Here is a 24,026-nt window from a genome sequence, read left to right on the forward strand (position 1 = left end):
GCAACACTCTGAAGAAGTTAATCATGTTAGGCACTACTTTTTTAAACCAAGCTACTTAACAAAATGTGAATGTTTGCTTGACAGCTGGGTTTTGTAATGTAGTATCTGTTCAGAGTGAACCGAGCTGTTAATTTGACTTACAAGTACCATTAGGAATGGATTTAAAAGAATAAGAATTTCTGTGTCTTCCACCAGAGGTTTTCCCATCCAAACAATCATTCATCACAAGTGCAAAAGCGCAGAAAAAAAGCTAGAATCGAAACCAAATAGATCGGTCTTGATCCATGTGTGTCAGGGAAAGCCTTAGACAGTAATTACAGCACTATATTTAAGTAGAGAAAAATACACATAGGAAAACTGCAAAAGTTTGAGGGCCTGGTTGAAACAGAGGCAAGTCCCAATTCAGTGTTTTATCAACTATATCACATTAACTCCATATTTAAAGAGGTTTTTAAAGAGGTTTTTTTCCTCAACTAAGCCACTGTTTTTGCAGTGCTCACTTCTCACTTCGTTGCTATGTTGTTGGCTAGATTAAATAGCTTGTGTTGGTGGCATGCTTTAAATATTTATGTTAGCAAAAACATAAGGCTTAGCATCACTGCAGTGGGAAGAGGATGCTCTGAGGGTACGTAGAATATATGATGGATTTAGAGGAATACATTATGCACTTCTGAGAGCTTTCATTCTTTTGATAACACAGTGAATTTCAGATTTCCAAAAGAGATGCAATTTATAACCAAATAAACCTATTTCCATTTCCCTAAGATAAAAGTGTTAGCATTATACAAGTTTTACCGTTACTGGCATGAAACATCCTAAATGAATCACCCTCTCTTCCTCCTCTCCCCGCAATGATCACTCACAAGTATAGGAAAGCAGTTGCCACAGATGCTTATTTCTGCTCTTCCCAACAGGTGCCTGCCTTGTGGATCTCTGGGTCCCTTTTCATCCAAATTAAGACGTGTTCATTTCCCCAGTCCCTCTTCAAAAAAGTATGTCATGCTTTTATAACCAAAATAATTGAAAAGTAAAGTAATCTTATGAAAAAGGTAATGGAGCTGTATCACTTAAGTTATCACACTTGCTTCTGTTTCTTAAGCTTCTCAATTTTATTAAAAAGGAAAGCTTCAAAAGCCCGCAAGTATTGAATGTGAAAGTCTAACCCTATCCTGATCACCTTCTGATATTTTTTCAGTGTAAACAAAATAAAAATATTTCCTTCTCTAAATCTTCCCACTGCCTTTACTCCTATAAGAGAATATAATTGAGGAATATTGAGAAGACATTGGTCAGGCACCATGCACCAAGAATGAGATTATATATTGAAAACATTCTGAATAAGAGAATAAGAGATACTTGTTTTGACTGGGTTCTTTTAAAACACACACACACACACACACACACACAAAAAAATGCCTTTTTTTTAATGAGGTCTGCTTTTCACCTCACATTAAATGGCTTTGAGTTCCAAAACAGAACAGGTTCTAGACCTAAACCTTACCAGAATTTGAGATTCAGTTATGATTCAAGAATTTCTCTACTTTTCATGTATATCAAAGTTTTCTTTTCCTGATGTGCTCACTATGAAAGTTAAACTCACCTGTTGTTTTCTTATAGTTTTATTTAAGGGAATTCCTTTCTACCACTCCACAAAGACAAATACTACCATCCTTGTTCTCCATGGCTATTCTGCATAAAAGAAACAACAATCTGCAGTTAAAATCAATCATAGCCAGCTAGCTGTGTGTGAAATCACATGAATGCAGTGACTAGATAATAACTTGCATTCTAGCTTTGAATATAAAGATATATGTAAAGCAGTGATTCTGAAACCAATATCACAATATCTTTTGTGAAAAATATATTCAAAATTTTTAAAAGCAAGATAAATTCCAGGTTGTGGCTATTTTACAAGGCTAGAAAACAAAGTAGCAGAACCACATCTTTTTTGGGAGTCTTGGCATTTTACTGAGCTTTTTGGCAGCTTGCTATTTTAGTGTGTGCTTGCATGGTTCAGAGATCTTTCTGATCCTACTAGCATTTGGAGGGAAATAATTTTACCAAAGTGACTTTCTTTTCAACCTCTTGTTGTAATTAGCCTTCAGACAGAAAAAAAAGTAACTTGTCCAGTAAAAGTTTTTAAATTTGGTGCACAGCCATCTCATGCAGCTGCACACTGAAATACATTTTCCAGTCCAGGAGTCAGCCCTTTAGAGGGGAAAGGTTGTCTGCTCTCCTTATCTTCTTCCTGAGGTTTCCTGCTGAAGACATTCAGCAGAGGAGCCCTTGTCTACTTCCCCACTGTAAACAGCTGCAGCACATATTGACAAAAAATTTAACAGTACAGAAGGATGTTTGAGCTCATTGCACATATTTTGAGAAACTCTAACACTTGAACTTCATATTTTGAACATCTCCAGTCTCCCTTAAAGTGCCTCACACACAAAGGGTTTCCCCTGTGAAATACCCAGCAGACCACATACAGGCAATTTCCCATCCAAAGGGTGTGGCAGAGAATCTATTCCCTTCTATAGCAATCTATTCTTCTCCATGGATATGCATGAAAAATGGGAAGAGAAAAGGGACTATGACCTCAGCAGTATAAGGTTACTAAATGATTACACGTGACTACACATGAGAGCACTGCTTTTTAGGTTGTTTGCTCCTGACACAAGGATGACCTGTTACACATTCCAAATCAGTACTGCTTACTAACTAAGATAGTGAGGAGACCCTAAGTTGATAGTACAAGATGATGTGGTCCTCCAAGAGGGGCTACATGTGGCTGAATTCTTCCAGGTAGGTCTCATGACCACCTTTCTGAGGGGCTGTTCCTTTTTTTCTCTAGATCCACAGACTCATTTTGGATATTCATTTAAGTCAGAAATAGAGACTTTTGAGCACTACCCCAGTTGACAAAGATTTCTCATGTGATGAGTCACATTTTAGGCAGTAACATACCATTACTAAAGAATTCTGCCCGTAAAGACACTTAAGATATAAGAAATACAGGCATAAATATCTAGTGGTGGCCCCTTTTTTGTTCCAAGGGGGAATAAAAAGAAGCAAAAAGACAGTGAGAAAAAAAAAAAAGCAAGCCAGACTTGCTAAGGGAACTGTACTTTCTACTAGTAGACAAGAACCTTTCCTCACCTTTTATTATGCTTGAAGATCAATGGTAGAATTAAACATAAGTGGGCTTACATTTTTCTTCTGATTATGCCCATTCCTTTGTCTCATATGTTACTTTCATCAAAAGAAGTTACTAGCAAGTGGTGGCATCCACCATCATAATTCTGGCAGGCTGACAATCAATTTTGTCACCTCCTCTAACCCACCCATCACGTCATGGCATGACGATAGTATCATACTCAGATCTAGCCAGGGTCTGGTGAAGGCTCTAGAAAATGAGTCTTTTAGGATATGGCTCCTACCTTAGCTAAGTAATTTTATATACAGGAATGTGAAAAGGGATAGGAAATATCGGTACATTGACTTTTCCAGCCTATTGTCACAGAAGTGTTCCCATCTCTTTTTTCTTGTAAGATGAACAAATCCTGTTAATTGGATTTGACACGTAAAACTAAATTTGAAAGGAAAAATTATAGTCTGCATTCCTTGAAGGCCAAAACAATCAAGATTATTGAGTATTTCCAGAGTCCTCCAGATCATACCACTTATTACTGCCTCAAATTTAGGATGCAGAGGCTGATTCTGGTACATCTGTGCCAGTATAAACTGGAAAATAAGTAAAGCCTTATGAATCAGTGAAAAATTAGCTATATTGAAACAGCAAATAATCATCTTTTGAGTAACCTTTATTATTTCTAAAGATACTTCACTGACTGCTAGTTACAATGCATACATCTGGCCATGATTGTGATAATGCACTTAAAAAGACATATTTCCATTAAAAGCATGAATTGATTTTCTTTATTAAGACATACTCAGTTAGATTATAGTATAATCTGTGTTTAAAAAAAGATGACAATTAGTAGATATTAAAAAACTGAGCTCCAGAACCATTTTTTTCTGTCTTTTAACAAAGTGTTTGAAATTAAGGAAAAGAGATAAATTAGTGCTATGATCTTTGGTAATCCACAAAAACAAGTAAAATTGTCAAATCTTGCACTGTTATACTGTGCAGAGGAAAAATTATAAGTGCTAGATTCAGCTTCTGTCTGATGGCTGTTACAGAGCTCTAAAGAAAGATGTGCTACTCTTAGCTGTCAAGATCCATGAATCACAGAGAGAAACTGAAGAAAGATAGCTATGATAAACACCTGTACATTACATTTTGCATCATGGGAAGATCCAAATAGAAGTGAAACTCAGTTGTTGATCTTTTTAACATGCTATACCTGATTTAATACAAAAATAAAAACTTCAGATGATATCTATTGATCTGTACATTCAAACAAGTGGAACAACCGACACTGCCTGTTGAGGAATACAAAGCAGCCCTTGGAATTCATTCTGTGCCTATTAAATGCTCTGGTAGTTCAATCTGGGTTTACAGTTACAGTGTTTTATAACAAGTACAAGGCAAAAAACCCAAACAAACAAAAACAAAAAGCCAAACTCAAAAAAAGCCTAAACACTTCCAAGAACAGTCTTGAAGAAAGGAATCTCTTCTCATTAGCAACTCTGATAACTATTCAGAGGAAGTCATGCTTGCTTTTGTATGTTCTTATGATCTAAGAAGTACTGCAGTCTTCAATACAGCTGCAGAAAGGGTAGTGGAAATTTCAAGTCCTGCTGATTGTTTTAGCAGCAATTACAAATCAAGTAATTTAAATTACTTCAATATCTAAGACACCTGTTATGTTTCATGGAGAATAATCTCTTGCACGAGTTTAGAACATAAGATCCAGTTCATGAATGTCCTGTTTCAAATTTGCTTTTGGATTTAAAAAAAAAAATCCTTGGAAGAGAAATGTTTGAAGAAAAATCAAAAGTTTGCAAAGCCAATGCATATGACAGATTTTTAAATGGAGGAGCAACATTTCCTCGAAAAAAAAAAATGGAGAAGGAGGTACATCATTAATAAATATAGGACATAAATAGATATACTCCACCTGCATCTAGAGAATGTATGAGACAGGCTTGAAATCCCTGTATCCTGTAGGGTTTACCATAAATACAGCATCTTGTAAGCACTGGTCAAAGCCAGGTTAGCTAAGAAGGTAACTACATACAGGCTATCTGCTTTGCTGCAAACAAAAACTAAACAAGCAAAAAACCTGCTCTTAATCTTCTTATATAACAGTGCATATTGATATTCAGTTAACTGAAGTGCTTTTAGCATTTTCAGAGCCTGATAAAAATAACTAAATAACCACAGTGCATAGAAGAGAAACAAAATATTGAGCAGATTAATCATCATATCAAGGTCAGGAGGTGAACTTGTACTTCTATTGGTATCAGAATATTAGGGTTGTTGTGGTCTGGTTATTATTTACAAAATCACATCACATAAAGGGGTTTCAAAAATTTATTTAATTAGTCACAGACTAAGCCAATATAACATTCATTAACTGCAGATGTCATCAGTTATTAACAGGTTCCCAAAGGCACTTTCTTTTTAATATCTGCTACATTCCTTTTGCATGCCTTTCAATTATAAATTAAAACCAGCATAAACACTATAATAATAATAATAAAAAAAAAATTAAAGCATGTTCTTGCATGACATTTTTTAAGATTAGCATGCATATTTTTGCAGAAATTCTTGAGATATATATTTTAACAAATGCTATATATTTTCATTGTATTATGTTTTATGGACAGCTTTACCCTTTTTAATAAACAAGGGAAAAAATTACCTATTCTAAAAAAATGTTAATAAACAAGAATTTAATTTTTATAATGAGAAAACAGTTACTGTCAAAAAGGCTCAGTCTACAATTATAGTTTGTATGTGACAATTGATTAAAGTTTTCTGCATTAACATTAGCCATTATAATTAGGTAACATTTCACATAGTAAAAGAAAAACTAACTTGTGTTGTAGAGTTTCTTCTGAGATTCCTCTGTTATAAGCCAATGTATAAAGAGCAGAATTTCACATACAAAAGACGTTACCTATTTTCCAGACCTGCATAAATAAATGAAAATACTTTAGATATCAGTTTATAATGTACTTATTCAAACACTAAGCTTAAACACAGACTGAAGCATTAGCAAGAATTGCATTGGGTTTAAAGTAAACCAGAACACAGACCTTAACAAAAAAGGGAGGTTCCAAGCACTTGCTGCAGCTAACAACAATTAAATGATGGTGGGGGCAGTGGTGCAACTATTATAAGCTCCACTTCCTAAGTGATGATGTAGGAAAAAAAAAGGGCTTACAAACTAACTAATGAAAATTGTTGGTTCATTCTTACAGTTACTGTTGTGGTAGAGTAAGGATTAGAAACCATTCTTGCCAGACAATAGAAACCCCAAGGAGATGGCCATTGCGATGTTTTCAATATTTCAATATAATTGCTAAATATGTAATTATGGAATTAACTCAAAGGAGTAAGCTTCTGTATTTCTTGATGCCTTTATCACAAGCATAAACTAATTATAAACCATTAGCTCAAATTTAGAGCTTAAAGTGAAGGGATAATAATTGTAATTGTAAGATTGTAATAAATAAAGCGGAATTAAGGACAAGAGACAATTAAGTTGTAAAGATAACTTAACACATTGAATCAACATGGCACTGGAGGTATTTGAAACTGATTTCTATCAGCTAAAATTACATCCTAGTTATAAACTCTAGAAAAAATATTTTAGTAATTTGTAGGATATTTACCTAAAATTTAGTCTCATCAAAACTGTAGCTAAGACTCTGCATAAAATAGTATTGTCTGTAAATATATTAGAAAATGAAAGATGAAATTATTTCCATGTTTTAAAACACGCAGGGTGGAATAAAACCAGATATAAACTTCTTAAAACAATCCCTGACATAAGACCTTTCAGTATCATTCACTCAAATATATATATTAAAAAAATACTTTTCAAAGTTCAGAACTGCAATGAAATTAAACCTTTTGAGATCTCTACTGGGTAGCTGGTGATCATTGGTGAATTAATCTTTTTAATTTCCTGGTTAAGCTACAGGTGTCTTTAGGACTTAAAACTTCATTTCTAAATATAAACTAAATACTTAATATCCAATACATAAAAGATCGAATGCTGATTTATTCCAACCAGAAAGTGTTCACACTCCTCTGAATTTCTGCATGAAAAGTTGACTCTGTATAATGTAACCGGCAAGACTAGAAATACCTACAACATAAAGGAAAAGTACTAATGGTGAGAAAAAGCTGTCACTGAAACAGACTGTGCAAGGAATTTCTTTAAGGCATTAATCAGACCTAAAGCTGATTAAGTGTTTAATTGGCTTGATTACTGATGGCAAGAGAACATGTGCTATATAGCCATTCATGGTAGAAGAGTTGCAGAGGCTTCAGGAGAGTTGAATTGGCAAGATGTTTAAAAAATTAAAAACTGTATTTTCTAGAGTAAAATTATCACCTGAGGAAGTCGATTGCAAGAATGAAGGTGTCCCTCCACCACCCAAGGCATCTACAGACCAGGTATTTTTTTTTTTTAATTGTTTAATATAGACTCAGTAGTATTATCTTTTGTTAGAGAGTGTTTATGTAAGTAAATACCAAAGGTTAAATTTTCAAACATACTTACTGTATACAGTATCAAGCTTTATTTAGCAAAATCAATTAAATGCCTTTATTTCCCTCCTGCCTTTTCTTTATGAAAAAATACATATGTCCTCAGTTTGAAAGCGGCTTTCCAGATAGGGCTAACCCAAAATAGTAGAGGCTTATGAGAGATCTTGATCAATATTGCAAATGGGATATTAGAAATACTGCTGTGTTTCCTTTTGATGTGCTGGTGTATTCCTCTACATCTTGTTCTGAGCTACCAGAAAGTATCAGTACAATGTTTCTGAATATTGGAATGGCATACAGGAATATATCAGCCTGCTTCCCAATAACTGTTTGAAAGGCAAAGTAATTAGTGGCTTTTTAAACAAAATATTTTATTTGGCTTTGTTTTAATAATTTCTGACTGAAAAATACAGTAAGTAATATTAGTCTACATTCTATATATTTATTTTTTTTTACTTTACTGCAAAGTTAACTCCTCTTTGTTTTAATTAATGGTATATTTAAAAAAAAAAAAAAAAGATGGGATAGATACTCCTTCATTTATTACCTTTGAATTTTTATGTGGTCCCAGTAATGTCCTAGAGAGTGTTTTGTTTTTTTCCAGCTTGAAGTACTCAGAACTTTACAAGGCAAAATCACAACAATTTAAGATTTCACCAAGTAATTAGGAAAGTGAAACAAGTTCTTTAGTATCAGCCCAAGTTATTAATCTGAATTCATGCTTACTGAAATGATTGAAACTCCACCATTATAAAGTTAATTTTAGCTAAGCAGTGTTTTAACACATTCACAGCAGTCGAGCATATACAAAGACTGACTTAACTTATGGGATCCTTGATTTACATGTACAAGAGTTCCATAGATTTTACAGTTTTATTTAAAACTGATAGAAACATAAATGTTCATAAGACTGAATAATTTCCTAGAACTGATGTTTTTCTGAAGCTTGTAGGTTTGTATAACCTGAAGAAAAGCTCCAGTTTAATGCAGCTCAACTACAATTCAAATTTGATTTGTCATTATTATAAATGTGCAAAACCCCAATTGTTTGATGAACAGGCCTATCCATACTGCCATCCACACAAAATGGCAAAAATGTCTATTTTCAAGAAACTTCATATACTGCAGATCTTCAGGCAAAGCTTAGCATTGTTCATGCTTCTTTTAAAGTTCTGCGTATCAGTTTTCTTGGGTCAATAAAACACTAGCGTGAAACAAGAAAAATCTCAACAGCTGACTTCTGTGCAACCTGATACCTCACTTGGCAAACTGTTCTAGCAAAAAAATACTTATTTAGATTTCCCTGGAGACATGAATTACTCTTTTCACTAGAATAATTGCATACATGAGCACAACACTCGGATCATATCAACACCAACCTCCACTATCATAGATACTGTTAAGATGGAGGCAGATGAATGGGTTAAGAATTAAGACATTTTCTGCCTATAAGGAGACACCATCTAAAGAGAATGGAAGAAATGTACATAGCATCTGGTAACTAAAGCACTATTCTCACATTAATGTTCTTACTCTATTAGGAGAAATCTTGAAACAAAGACAACATTTACAACAAACCATCATGCAAATACCTCTAGTATGCACAGAGATTGATTGAGCTTTTGATATTCATTTATATACACATACAAAATATCTAATTTAATTATTTTTATATGTGTGTATATTAGAACTTCATTGTCAGATTGTCTGAATAAAAGCAGACAGGAAAAAGCAAATACTTTTGTAGAAAAAGACAAACCCCAAATTAATCTCAGAAACTCAAACGGAGGTCATTGCATTTGGGGAGGGGAAAAAAGTGCATATGAAGACGTGAAATCTCCTAAAGTCAAATCAGTTCCCATATGCTTATACTATCTCTTTCTCTATTAATTAGCTTGATAAACACCTGGCAAATTCATTCTATCTGGGATAACAAATGGTTATTCGTTTGGTTAGCAGTACACTGTTATGTAGTAGCGTGAACACCTAAGACTCCCCATGTGCTTCTCACTCCCTCCTCCAAAAGCCACTCTGTCAAAGCCAAGATGGACCAAGGTACAGGGACATGAGGACTTGGTTCATGAACCGAAGCCACTAACTGTGGGAAGGAGTTAATTTTTTGCAGTGAAAGTTTATATTGTCTATGTATTTTGTAAAGACTAAGGCTAAGCTCTGTCACTGTGGTAAGGTAGCTCAAAACATACCAGGTGTGTTAGCCCAGCAGGAGGTTTAGGCAGAAGAATGACTAATTCAGAGATGTAGACTGGCTTGTGAGTGGCAGCACTGAACAAGTCAAACTTGACAACATAAAGGAGGTTCTGGGAACAAGAAGCGGCAAAACTCCAGGCTAACTGAGTTTGCCTAGCAGATATGTAGACATCATTTTTTTTTATTTCAGCATCCAAGTCCTTTTCTGAACCTATCTGAAACATCTTGTCCAAGAAAACACACAGAACACCCAGGAACGAATCTCAGTGTATGTCAACTTGGTTAATCAAATTCCTAGGAGAATGACATCAAACCATCCTTATCGTTCTCAACAAAGAACATTTACAGTTTCTAATCCTGCTTCTTTTTTTTTAAGGGTGAAAATGGTAAAGCAGATGAACCACAGAAAGCGGAGGGCAATAAGAAAGTAGAACCTGTAGCAAAGCAACAAGGTCAGTAATAAGCTATTTATGAGTATTCAAAGATTATCTGGACAAAGTATATGTACACTACATAGGGCTGGAAAAAAACTTGTTCTTTTTCAAAATGCCCTGCTAAGTGCTGATTGTGAGGTTTATTTGTGGAAGAAATTAAGAACACTGAATTCCCACTGACCCCAGACCAACGATTTGGTACAGAAATACAAGCACTATCCAACAATAATAAAAGGCAAAAAGGTTTCAAGCACACAGTCCCTTCATGAGCTTGTCCACTTGAATCAGCTAGTCTAACAAAATCTATTTCCTCTTGCTGTAAGCCGACTTCTTAGAAACCTTACTTTAAAATAAAGGTATTTAGTTGCTTAAGAAAGAAAGCTTCATATTTTTAATGTCTCTTTTGGGTATACTTCTCACATGTATTAAAAAAACTACAAAGATGAGACAGACCTTAGATTATCTGACATTCAAATCTTTCATTGAACAGCCATTCAAAACTTTTTCAAAAAAAGCAACACCATTAAATGTATTTTAATATTTTGTATATAAAATGTTATATTTATACCATCACCATTCAGAACACACTCAGGACTAGAACACAGAGTTCAGAGAAGTAACACAAGGTAATTATTTGCCTAAGCAGCTGATTGCTGAAAACAGTGGCAGCTGGCCATGGCTACTCTGCCCCTCTCTTCCCCCACCTCGCAACAGCCAAACCTATTTTGCTTGTACCAGAGCCAGAATGACTTCTGCAGCAGCTACCAAAACAAAGGCTCAGGACGGGTGAAGCAGCAGCTATCACTGGGCCCCCTCTTCCCTCCCTCATGGCATCAGTGGTACAGCCCTTTCTTTTCTCCATCATTCAATACCAGAGAAAAACAGCAAGTCCAGTTTTCCTGTAAACTCATGCTTTTCATCTGGGAGAGCAATTCAGGTTAATTTCACTGGAGCAGCAAAACAAAGGGTGAAGAACCTCCAGCTTTCTGGATAAAGATGATTTAAGGAAAAAGAAGCAGCTGGAAAGACTACAAGGAAACTTGTATAATACTTGTGCTTTGTGTGACTGTAACAAGTGTCACAATTCCTTTCCTCATATAATAAAACTTTAAACAAAGTCCATTTAATGCAATTATCTTGTTATATAATGGCTGTAGCACTGAATCAAGGGAAAACAAAATCTGACATAAATTAACTGTAGCAATAAGCCAACAATGGGAAAAATTAAATTTGATGTTTTGTGGCTTTTTAGCAACATTAAATCACACATGCTAACACATGACATAATGGAGTATCATTATAGAATATTTTTACAAGATTTTACAGATTAATATAGTTTATGAATCAATTTTTTGGGATACTAAACTACTTATTTTTTTCCCACATCTAAAATATAAGTGGTAGCATAGAAGCAACTACCTCATAAATTACTTTAGGAAAATATAATAACATAGTTAGGCTCCAGGTTTGAGGGTTTCTTATTCCATAGTGTATATGGAGTTTCCGGAAGGTGCTTCAAGTCTCATTTTCAAACATCCACAAGACAGTTTCTTCTTTTGCATGTGGGTATTAATGAGATAGACAGACAACAGCTATCCAAGCCAGAGAGTTTACACAGGCACAACACCTCAGGAAAAAATTATGAATTACAGCAACATGTATATAAGTGCTCACCATCCAGGCTGAATAAGGAACTCCATTATCTCTAGGTAGAAAAGTGAAGCTGGTCTCAAGCGCTTCACAGGAAGGTCTAAAGACATCTGTCAAACTTGGTGAACTTTGTATCAGACCTAAAGCCATGTGTGCAGAGTACCTGTGGGCAAGCAGAGGACAAGAGACCAGAGAAAGCATTTTGTGGTGTACATACAAATTTGGAGATAATTTTTAAAAGCACAGCCAAGGCTCAGCCAACACTATCTTCCTCCCTTTCTTCTCACATGGCCAAAACCAGCCATCACCTTTTCCCTTTCTCCTAGCACTTCACAAAGCAACATGATGTTCCCAGCACAGATGAAAACTCAGCAGGAGGCACAGCTGGAGTATTTGGTTAAAACTTGGCCACTTACATCACTCAGCAACACCTGGTACTTTTGGCAGCTTTGTTGGCTACTCATTGCCTCACTTCTAGTTCCTCAGTCGCCCTCTCTCTCACTAGCTTGTTTTGTGATTAATTCTCTGCAAAATTAGTTCACTCTGTAATTAATTCTCTGTGCTTAGTCCATTTGTTCCATAATGGATTCATTTTTTAATTTATTCCCTGCATTTCTTTATGTACTTGACAAAGTGTGATTCACCTAATTACAGGTTGTCCATGATATTAAATCCAATTGCTATAGTTTCTTTGCATATTTACCATCTCCCATAACTGACTAGTTATACAAATCCTTCACTTGTTTTACACACTGTTGTTCAATAGCTCTGTTGGTGGTTACTTTATTTAGAAGGCCATTCTCTGTATCACAAGTTCTTTCATCCTCCTAGCAGATCCTTCCAGTACGATTCTTTTCAACTCATCCATTTTCTTTCTTCTAAACACTCTCAGCAGTAGATTTAAGTACTGCTCTACTGAAGTTTGTCCTGCTCTCCTTTTTACTTTTCCGTCACTAGAAACTGGACTGTTTCCAATATTCTGGGGTTTAGTCTTCCTACTTCTACTATATCAACAAGTGTCTCAAAGATTTTTTTCAGATTCATAGACATATTTATGCAGCTCTTTACTAAAGTCCATATTGACATCACTTTATTCTTGGTAGGATCTGAGTGAGAAAACTAGACTATCACATTTCTATACTTGCTACAATTGCACCTCTGGATCATAAAGTAGACAGAACCTCTCATCTGGGAGATTACCATGTTAATTTCCCCTGATATTTAGTATCTTCATAGCTTAGGTGCTTTGGAATGTACCCAGAGGATATATACAAGGTCATATACCTGCCTGAAAATGAAATGCAAGTGCCATTCTAAATTTTGGTGCTTTTGACAGAGCCAGAAAATCTATATTCTAAATAAGAAGCCCAGACAGAGTTTAAAACAACAACAACAAAAACCGCACAACATAAAATCCCCAATCAACCAAGAATGTTAATGAACATTCCTGAACATGTAGCACCTCAAAGGAAGTGCTGCTCAAAAGGAACTTCAGTCCACTCCAGACTCTGTCCTAGTGAGTACGCTTCTGTTTAGGTACTTGAGGAACAGCCACTTTTCCACTAAATATTTGAATAAAAACAGAAAAGCAGCAGAAGCTGCTGATAGCTGCCACCCTTCATATATTGGCCTAGCTGTCTTACCTCTACTCTTTCATAACAAGGGAGTTCAAGACCTTATCTTTCACCTTCCAATAGTTCCCTAACTACCCACATAAAGTCTAGACTAGAAAGATGTGGGAGGAAATTCTGTGGCCTTCCTAATTGGTGGGTCATCATACAGAAGAAAAGAATGCAAAAACCTGTGACGTCTGAGAAGATAGAATACAACACAGAGCCTGGAACTAATCTAGAAGTTAACTGAAACACTAACCCTGTAGGAGGAATGAAGACCTTTGATTTCATTATGTATTTATATGACAACATTGTTGAACCTTTAAAAAAAAAGGAAAAAATAATTCTCACAACAGGTAGTTGACCCTATCACAAATAAACAAGGCCCAGAACCAAGACTCCTCTTCTCAGAGGAAAGCTTTGACCGCTAGCTGCTATATAAAAGATGGTCACTCTCTCTTCCTGTAGATAAAAATAAAGCAGATACATTTACTGAAGGTAACAAAAGCCTGTTGCTGTGAAACCCAGGCTAATTTCTGCTAATTAGGCATCAACTAACCCTGTGTGCACTACAACTGAGTTATAAGCTCCTGAGAAGGGAGATCTGAATTAAATATAAAATTTCTCAGCTAAAACCTTTGGCTCTATCTGACTCAAGCTGCTTTACAAAACCTGTCCCCTAGTACCTCAAAATCTGGAGTTTAAATAAGTTCTTTGTATTTCAAAAAATACAAATCAAGTACAGCATTTTGATATAATATTCTGCAACTCAATGAACAAAACCTGCCAATGCAAAGAGACTTTTAAATAATAATCTTATTCTTTGTCTTCTTATCCTTTATACTCTTCACTGGCACTCAGTCAACAGACAGCTATTATTCCCATAAAATGTATTTTTTGAAGATTACCAAGAACTTGAATATGTTTAATCAGCTTGTTTCCACTCCTGCTGATGTGAAGTCTTCTAATTCCTTTCAGATCTTCATGTTTCACATGAGTGACATGGCTAAATTCTAGGAAAACAAACCCAGCCTCTTCATACAAGCTTTCTTTCTTTACATGGAAAATAAACTTTTATAATACTTTCATTAGCCACTAAAGTTGAGGATTGAGTTAAGATGGACTTACTCACAGATTGTTTTATTTCAACCCCACTGATTTCTGAACACTTTTCCCCTACACAGAGCATTTGTTAAAAAAAAAATTTGCTGGGAAAGTCACCAAGGTGTGTATTTTGTAATGTCAGAACAGAAGCCTCTTCTATCCTTCATCCATTGGTTTCCTGTGTGTTTATTTTTCTTGACATCTTCATGACCCTATAGCCATCTTTCAATTATTTATGGACATAGATCAAGAACAGCTCTGGGAGGCAAGGACAATCAGGCAAATTATTAACTATGTCAGAAGTATCCCAGAAAGTTTGAAGACCAGTTGTCTCATTCCCACGTTACTGCTTCAAATGCAAAGTCAGTCTTTACTCCTGCTATTTAAAAGTATCTGTTCTCTATGGTATTTGACAGGTGATAACATTTAAGGGCCTATTTGAGACTTCTAACCTATTTTGAAACTTTTAATAGTTTTCAAAGAGAGGAAATGACAAAAAATCAGTTTTTAAGTTCTTAGAATTAAATTTGTAAGGGATATATGTCACTGAGTTAGCTAAAAAACGGATTACTCAAACATTAGCTGCTCTGCCTTTTACCAGCAAGCCCTACTCCTGTCTTTAAGCAGTGTTTCCTATTTCAAACAATGCTGTCTAACCTCAAGTATTACCTTGTACCACTGAAATTGCATACATAATTTTTTGTGTATTAACTATTACAGTTTTATCATATAAGCACAAACACCAACCTACACAAAGTTTTCAGGCAACCATTAAATATTCAACAGAACAAAGATAAAGTATTCCTTTATCTTTGACTTTTTCTCTCCCATGACTATTTCTCTTCTGTGTTTCTGCCAAGTATTGAGAAGCTGATCAAGACAGTTTAGGCCAATCAGATTTTCAGGACTTTTTTCTTTACCGAAGGAATACAGAACAACAACACTACATTTCTTTAAATAAAAAATACCTAGATTAATCCTGGTAATAAACATCAGAACTGAGTGCTAAGGCTTACAACTGGATTACATACATAGCAAGTAAATAAACTATATTTAGTATGACACTATAATTGTGAGATAATATAGCATTTTTTAAGCACCAGTATATTTTAAAATGCCTACTTTAAAAAAAAAAAAGTCACTCAGGAGTTAGCAGTAGAAGAAAGTCATTGACAATAAATTTATTTAATATAAAATACATACTACACTAGAGTGTTGTGATAGAAATCCTGTTTTCACCAAAGAAAAATATACAAGCAAGTCAACATTTTGTAAATGGTCCTGTAAAACAATATATTGTGGATTCAAAATGAAGGAAGACTATATCAGATAATGATCAAGTTATGGTAAAATGTGCTTCTGTATAGTCAAAAGAAGCCCAGGAAACACTTTGCTTTTTGTATGAGGACCATAAGTAACAGCTAGCCATTAAAAGTTCTGCCTTCACATATGCACACAGTAAAGAAAGAGAGGGGAAGCATAGATAAAATACTGGTCAAACTTACTAGTACAAGGCAATGGAGCTGGCTGGGAATTCTGGGGAAGAAAGTCTTCCCTGTCTGAAGCATGGCAAAGCAAAAACACTTGTTCTGTACTCAGGAATACATTTAACTGCTACTATCTATCTTCTGACATTTATTCATGTCTTTATCTCCAAAACTTAATCTTTGATTTGACATTTTATTTCTCTTCACTTTTTGCAATAAGGATAATGCGTTTGTGATGCCAAAGGCCAGTTATTATGGCTATGGAATGTGTAGCTGGACATAACTGATCCAAGAAGTAGAACTAAAGCTATCCTAGTGTCTGAGAGATTTGTGTTATTACTTTCCGGAAGAAAGTCCCTTCAGACTGGTTGACTGCTCCAGAGGCACACCTCCTGATGCTGAATAACCAGGAAGGCTGGCAATCTCCACAGCACAAAGGGTTTTCTTTCCTGTCCCTAAGATTCTTTCTGCTGTTTGATTGGACAGAATCAGGGGTCAGATAGGAGAAAAGAGCCTGCTTGCTCAGGCAAGAACAGCAGGCTGGCAGCTCAGCACCTTGGTCTCTGCATTGACCTTTGGAGAGAATAAGAGGGAGGAGCTGTCCTAGCCAAGCTGGAGAGGTGCTAATTGCCTTTTGCAAATCTAGGGCTTTGAAGAACACCAGTAACAGCAGGAATAGGACTGGGAAGTAGAAGAAATGATTAATTAGTGTAAAATGACCGACTTAATCTGTCGTTCTGTTTGCTACGTACTTACTATGTTAGGAAATAACATTTTATACTCTACTGGTGGAAGGATCATGAAAATATTCATGGCCACAAGGTAACACTTGTCTCAGTGGATCCATGAGGTTTTAGAGTCCTTTGCTGACATTGCCTATTCCCAGAAGATAAGTCAGCAACACCTCTGTGAGGCTAGGCCTATGGCAGAGATTTTTGGATCCACCAATACTTATGTATGCTTAGGAGTGAAGGCTTTAGATGAATCAAAATTATTAAGGCAAGAATGATAAACGTACAGTGCTGTGTCCTGATATTGACAAATCTGCCTATACCAACAGGTTCCTCTGTGGAAAAAGGTCCTTAGGACTAATGCCTATGGTTTTAGGACAGTGTACAATGCTAAATTTTAGAAACATGATAGTGGATTTGGTCCTACATGAACAGGTTTAAACTAAAACAAACTTCACCAGCTCTTCCAATGTTATGCTTAGTGTCACAATATTCTGCTTTTTGCAAAGCCTGAACTCCTGATTTCATGTGATTATTACACAGTTTTAATAAAACCCCCAACATTCAGCCTTTTGAGTTGCAGAGAAAAAAAAACCCTAAATTATCAATCAAAAGGGTCTTAAAACACATAGAAAGTACAAAGTATTCTCTTTTTTTGCTTTACTGCAAAAATGGCAAATGCTCTGCTACAGGCTATTCTGCAAGTGTGTGTGTGGCAGTAGGAAATCAAATTAATTTGGAAAGATTTTCAAGGGTCTCTGTCCAAAACTGTGAAGTGAATACTAAAGATAAAAACTGCTTTATGGAAACATGAACAAGGGAGCTGAGAAGCCTCAGAGTAAGTTGGATATATTCCTCAACATGCAAAGATCTTCTAGCTGCTCTAACCTAATCCTGCAATACTGTTTCAATGTTATTTTACTGAAAGTATGAAAATAGTGGACAAGAATAAGCAACGAAGATTTAATATTAACTTTCAGCTGGGAGCATCATCAACCTGAGTAAGATAACACAGGTAAAAGACCGACATCCCACCCATAACCTTTTTTTTTTTTTTTTTTTGCCTGGCCTACCTCTCTTCTGGAAGAGCAAAGACCTGTAGAAAATGAGAAAAATCTGAAAGACTAACAGAGGGAAATGAATTGGTCTTATAACCTGCATCTTGCTCCTTGCTATCCTAGGCAGATCACTGGTATGATAGGACGTCAGTCAGCCTCTCAATTTAACCAGCTAACTTTTCGAGGGGTTCCATTAAACAGTGTTTTGTCCACAAAGCTATGCTTCCACAACTGCTGCTTTTCCTTCCTATCTTAAAACAGAACCCGCTAAAATTATACCAACTGAATTTTAAATTATATTATTCTGATAGGGAGGCCAACTCATCTAGAATATGTAGACACCAGTGGGCTGCATTCCTCAACTCCCACTACTAAGCTGGCAGCTTTACCAACCCCTATTCCAATATAATGGAAATGGAAATAATTCAGGAAAACTCAAATCATGTATTTTGTCGAGTAAGCATGGATCTATCTGTTTTGAAAATTGCTTTAGATGTTAGTGCCTTGGCATAATTCTGCCTCCTTTTTCTCACTCATGATTTCTTTACCATGACCAAAGTTACGTAAAGCCAATAGAAGGTTTCTTTGTTGTCCTATAAGCTTTGCCATCTACATGACAGATTATCATTTATTCTGGAAACCAATTGTTGTACTCTAAACATTCCCTAAAATGACTACCACATTGTTCTTAAAGGCATTCCTTTGGCACTGGTCTTATAAATCAGCGGGATATGAGCTGGAGTTAAGCACTGAAGAATGACTAAGTTTTTTAAATGTGACTACACAGACAGCCCTCACAATTTCATACAGAGACAACTAAAACTGAACACACAGCTGGCAGTGTTGCTAGTCCATGATATCCTAATCCTAATGCAAATAAGCCCTGTGCTGGTCCTGAAGATTCACGAACTCTAAAAACTTGTGGACGTTTGGAATATTCATGGAATTACAATGTTTTCCATCAGTCAAAATCCAGTTAGCATTTAATGGTCAGTGTGGATTAGACCTCAGACTGAATACCTTGAGAGTATCAAGCAGGCTGAGAAACCATTTTCCTTCTCTGATGTGATGCTTATGTACAAGCACCATATTTTTTTAACTTTGTGATCTACCCTTCCCATACACATGTCATTGCAGAGATGTATTGTCTTATTCAGGAGCTTGTTACTCTAAATAGTGTGTCTGCACTGATGTTTTATTTCAGATTAAAATGTTCTTCTGAAAAATAGCTCCTGTTTACCCCCCAGTGTGCTCTGTTTCATCACCAAAAAAACTCTAGGAATGCATAACTGGATTTCTTTAGAATAGAACTAAACCAAAAGAAGCACTCCATGAATCAACCTGATTTACTTGAGCTGCTGATGGTCATTCACTTCAGAGGATCACCATAAACCTGGTTTGAAATACAGCTGCTTCAGTCATGGCTTTGATGCCAGACCTTTAACACCATTTCACTGTTCTGATTGTTGCTATCAGGTTGTATTCTCTGTAAGTGTAGATGCAACTAGGGGCAATTACTATGACAAAGAAAATTCCCAAAGCAAGATAATTGCAGAAATGTTGAGATTAGTCTTGCTGTCACTCTTGAGACTTTTTGTCTGGGGAGTCAGGGCAAGGAGAATTGGGAAACACAAACCATGAATTCAGAACGGAACAGAAACCACAGCAAGTGCTGAATATTTTGGCTCCTGCATCTTCTTTTCTACATCATGTCACGTTGACCACAAAAACCACAGGAGGATTGTGTGCCAAGGAAAGCAGAGTCAGTAGCATCATTTGTAGAGATCCTCTGATAGAAGGGTTAAATAGAATTTTAACAAGTTAAGGTTCAGTAGCAAGACCCACAAATTAGTTATAAATAGGTCCAAATTCCCTTTATTTTCTGTAATTGCAGATCCTCTGCCATTTTCTTACAGAGAATGTCTATGAATATCCTAGAAGAAATAAATTTTATTTCACTATGAGAATGTATTCACTGTGCTAGAAGCCTGAATCCATTTTAAAATTCCTCCTCCCTAAAAAAAGAAAAAAGAAAAAAAGAAAAAAAGAAAAAAAGTATTTTTGACTGGAACTCCTAGAAAAGCATTTTGAACCCCTGTAATCACTCAGAAACTCTTTCATCCTTTCTTGAACCTTCCTGGGGACAGGAAGAGCACCCACCCTGTTTGGAGTCCTCACTTCCCAGCATGTGTGCTATTCTATACCTTGAAAATTCCCTGGCAGATCCTTCAGGTAAGATGAAACATTCCTTAGTGTCATATTTTCAACAGATTTCCTCAAGATAGTACTGCAATACTAACTGCTGAAAAAAGGAAACAATAATCTGCATTTCCATGAAGTGGGCAAGACACTGTTATCAATTTAAGCCATAAATTCTATCAAATGTCAGAGTTTTAAATGGAATTCCTTACAAAAATCTTCCCAGTTTACAGGTGATAAGTAAAAACCCTGTAGACTGTCTCCTCATACTCAATAATGCTACATTTCTCCAAGGGACTGTTTGAAAATTAACTCCTAATCTTTCCTAAGTCTAAAGCCAGATATGTTCCCCCCCAGCATGCTGGGGAAGATGGATTTCTTTGCTTTCTCTTTGGTTCCTTGTCTGACTCTCGTTTGAGTATTTGTCATCCACAGATACCTCTGTCTAGGTCTTGTCTTTGATCCTGTTTAAGATATTAATTCCTGTAAGAGTATCAGGGCTCACACAGGGCATTCTCACTTCTTAATCTAAATACTAAGAAAAAATAGTAGAAAGACCCCACTGGTCCTGTAATCATTTGTCCAACTGGTAAAAGTCTGAAACTCAGCTCAAGAAACATTGTGTCTATTCTTAACAGACACCTGAAAGAAAATATTATCCCACATCTGAATAAATGATAGAAGAGTAGTTCGATTTATCAGGTGCTGTAAACAAACTGACCTGCTGTCCTTCACTAAGTTTTGGTTCAATGCCATTTCAAGCAGCCACCTTCCAGCTGAGCAGCTTAACAATCTAGTGTTAAGAGTTTTAAGTTTGCTGAGAGTTCAAAGGGGTAACTGTTTATACCACTTTGAAATGAATAACAACTCTTTAAATAAGGCGATTAACTATCAGAAAACTAATTGTACAGTATCTATTCAAAATACTCAGGGTTTGATTTTCTTTGAGCTGTCTTGAATTTAAAATAAAGCATTTGCAACAGGCTTTTGATTTATTTGCTATGATGTTTTGCGGCCAAGTTTTTTCCTCTATAAGCATATTACTTAAAGAATTTATGAAGGCTGAGTTTCTTCCTCCTTTAAGCAAAGTCTCAGACTGATGAGAGCTTTTAAATTATTTTTCAGCATGAAAATTTAAAATATATAGGACTAATTATAAAAATTAATCACATAAGGCTACTTAAATGGCCAGAGACTATATCATTTGTGTAGTTTGTTCCAAACCCTGCAAACTTCCCACTTCAACTCCTTTAAAAAAAGTTACTTGTAACAAAAATGAAGAAATAGACTAGCCAAAGTTCTACATGCTCATATCCTTAATGATGTATTTCAGTCATAATTTACTCAGCAACAAACAGTACTGTCATGGCAGCTGAAGCAACAAGAGGTTTAATGTAATTCAAACACTGCAGTATAAATAATGTCATTAGCATTTCTATGCATAAGCAAATAAGCTACTCTTCATTTTCTTTCTGTTTTTCACAAGGCATTTCTGGGCAGATCTATCTGTCCTCTACATTTATTTTTTTTTTTGAATAAGCACCCACTAATATTCTACAATATTGCATGAGTTCTTGTCACTTATAAATATAGAAGAGCTCTGTATTAACTGTTGTTGAGCTGGCTACAGATCCATCTAGTTTAAAAACCACAAATAAGTTACATATTCTAAAAGTTACACTCATCATGAACTTTCTGTGCAGCTGGCACTGAAATAGATCTATGCAGGAAATTATTCAAAAGTCAAGTGCCAGAATCAGTGTCACGTACTGCTTGTCCACTGAAGAAATAATGGTAGTCAGCTGTGATTCCTCCAAAAGTATTATTATAATTCTTTAAAAATCAGTGTTCAACAATTAAAACCTTTTTTTCTAGATACAGTACCAGAAAAAGCACCTGAACCTTCAAAAACTGAAAAATCAACTGAACCAGCTCAGACAACTCAACAGGAACCACGTCAGCTCAATGATGGGAAAGAAGACACTAAGTGAGTAAATTCAATTTAAAAATTTGAGGCTTTTTTCTTGATATCTTGTCTTAACAGTTCTGTGTGCCATATTTCAGTTCTTTAAAATTCCCTCTTGTTCTGTAAGGATCTGAAGAGCTTTATATAAATTCTAAGGTAACCATATATATGAGGTATTAATTTAGAATATGTTTTTGAGTTTGTTGTGTACGTCATCCTAAATAGCAGGAATGAGGAAAAGGATTTGCTCAGCTACACTTACATACTAATTCTAACAATGCTGCTTCTTAGTTACTATTACTCTGCCTCAGCAAAGGAACAAATCCCAGGATGCTGCCCTGAATAGCTGGAATGTTTGTCACATCATTCTGACTTAAAAACTTTTTACCCTTCACATTTTTTTGCTGAGTTATACCATTAAATCAGCATTAGTCTCCGCAGCCAGAGGATTAGGACTGTCTCTTCCTGAGAAAAGACAAATAAATTAAGCAGTAATGTTCCTTCAGGGGAAAATCTAGGGTCACTCAACCTTTGGAAAAAGCTTAGGTAACTGTTTGTTTTGCCAAAACAGAAATAAAGTCTGGAGAAAAAAAACAAACTTGGAATAGTTTAGATTTATTACAGAATCATAGATTTATAGAATTATTTGAGTTGGAGGGGATCTTTAAAGGTCATTTACTTTAACCTCCCTGCAATGATCAGGGACCTCTTCAACTAGATCAGGTTGCTCAGAGCCCCATCCAATCTGACCTTGAATGTTTCTGACCTCTCCAGGCAACCTCTTCTGGTGTTTCACCACCCTCATTGTAAAAAACGTCTTCCTTATATCTAGTCTGAATCTAGCCCCTTGTAGTTTAAAACTGTTACCCTTTGTCCTATCACAACAGGCCCTACTAAAATGTCTGTCCCAAACTTTCTTATAAGCCCCTTGAAGTATTGAAAGGCTGCTATGAGGTCTCCCCAGAGCATTCTCCAGGCTGAACAACCCCAGCTCTCTCAGCCTTTCCTTATAGGGGAGGTGTTCCATCACTCTGATCTTTTCTGTGACCTTCCTCTGGACCCACTCCAACAGGTAGGTCCATGTCTTTCCTGTACTAAGGACCCCAGAGCTGGACACAGGACTCCAGGTGGGGTCTCACCAGAGCAGAGTAGAGGGGAAGAATCACCTCCTTCAACCTTTTAGCCACACTTCCAGCTATAGCAGTCCAGGATTTTATTATCTTTCTGGGCTGAGAGTGCATATTGCGGCTCATGTCCAGCTTTTCATCCACCAGTAACCACAAGTCCTTCTCTGCAGGGCTGGTCTCAATCAATTCACCACCCAGCCTGTACTGATACCAGGGGTTGTCCCAATCCATGTGCAGAACCTTGCACTTGGCACTGTTGAACCTCATGAGGTTTGCATGGGCCCACTTCTTGGGCTTGTCCAGGTCCCTCTGGATGGCACCCCATGCCTCAGGTGTGTCAGCTGCACCACTCAGCTTGGTGTCATCTGCAAATTTGCTGAGGGTGTACTCAATCCCACTCTCTATGTCATTGATAAAGCTATTAAACATCTTCATAGAACAGCTCAGGGTGGAAGGCTGCTTCAAAGAAATTATATCCAACCTCTTGCTAAGAGCGTTTAGAGGTTAGGCCCAACTCCTAAGTTTGACCAGGTTGCCCAGAAATTTGTTCAGTGTAGTTGTGGATGTAGATCTCAAAGAATGGAGTTTCCACAGTTTCTCTGGGCAATCTGGTCCACTGTTTGACCATCCTTATTATGAAAATTATCACCTGACATATAATTTGCTTCTGTTGCCTCTCATCCTCTTGCTGTGAACCTCCAAGAACAGTCTGGATCAATGTTCTCCACAACCACTCACTGGGTAGTGGAACGCTGCAATTACCTC

General features: G+C 36.2%; 1 protein-coding gene across 1 annotated transcript in view; it reads left to right on the forward strand.

The window, feature by feature from the left end:
• Positions 1–7,424: 7,424 nt before the first annotated feature.
• CNGB3 (cyclic nucleotide gated channel subunit beta 3) overlaps positions 7,425–24,026 on the forward strand; it is a 67,513-nt gene continuing 50,911 nt past the window's right edge. The window contains exons 1-3 of the mRNA XM_037381192.1: positions 7,425–7,591; positions 10,269–10,344; positions 22,044–22,155. Coding sequence (XP_037237089.1) covers positions 7,484–7,591; positions 10,269–10,344; positions 22,044–22,155 — 296 coding nt within the window. The 5' untranslated portion in view covers positions 7,425–7,483. The remainder of the gene's footprint in view (positions 7,592–10,268; positions 10,345–22,043; positions 22,156–24,026) is intronic.

The sequence above is a fragment of the Falco rusticolus genome, chromosome 3 (assembly GCF_015220075.1).
Source record: "Falco rusticolus isolate bFalRus1 chromosome 3, bFalRus1.pri, whole genome shotgun sequence".
NCBI classification, from domain to species: Eukaryota; Metazoa; Chordata; class Aves; order Falconiformes; family Falconidae; genus Falco; species Falco rusticolus.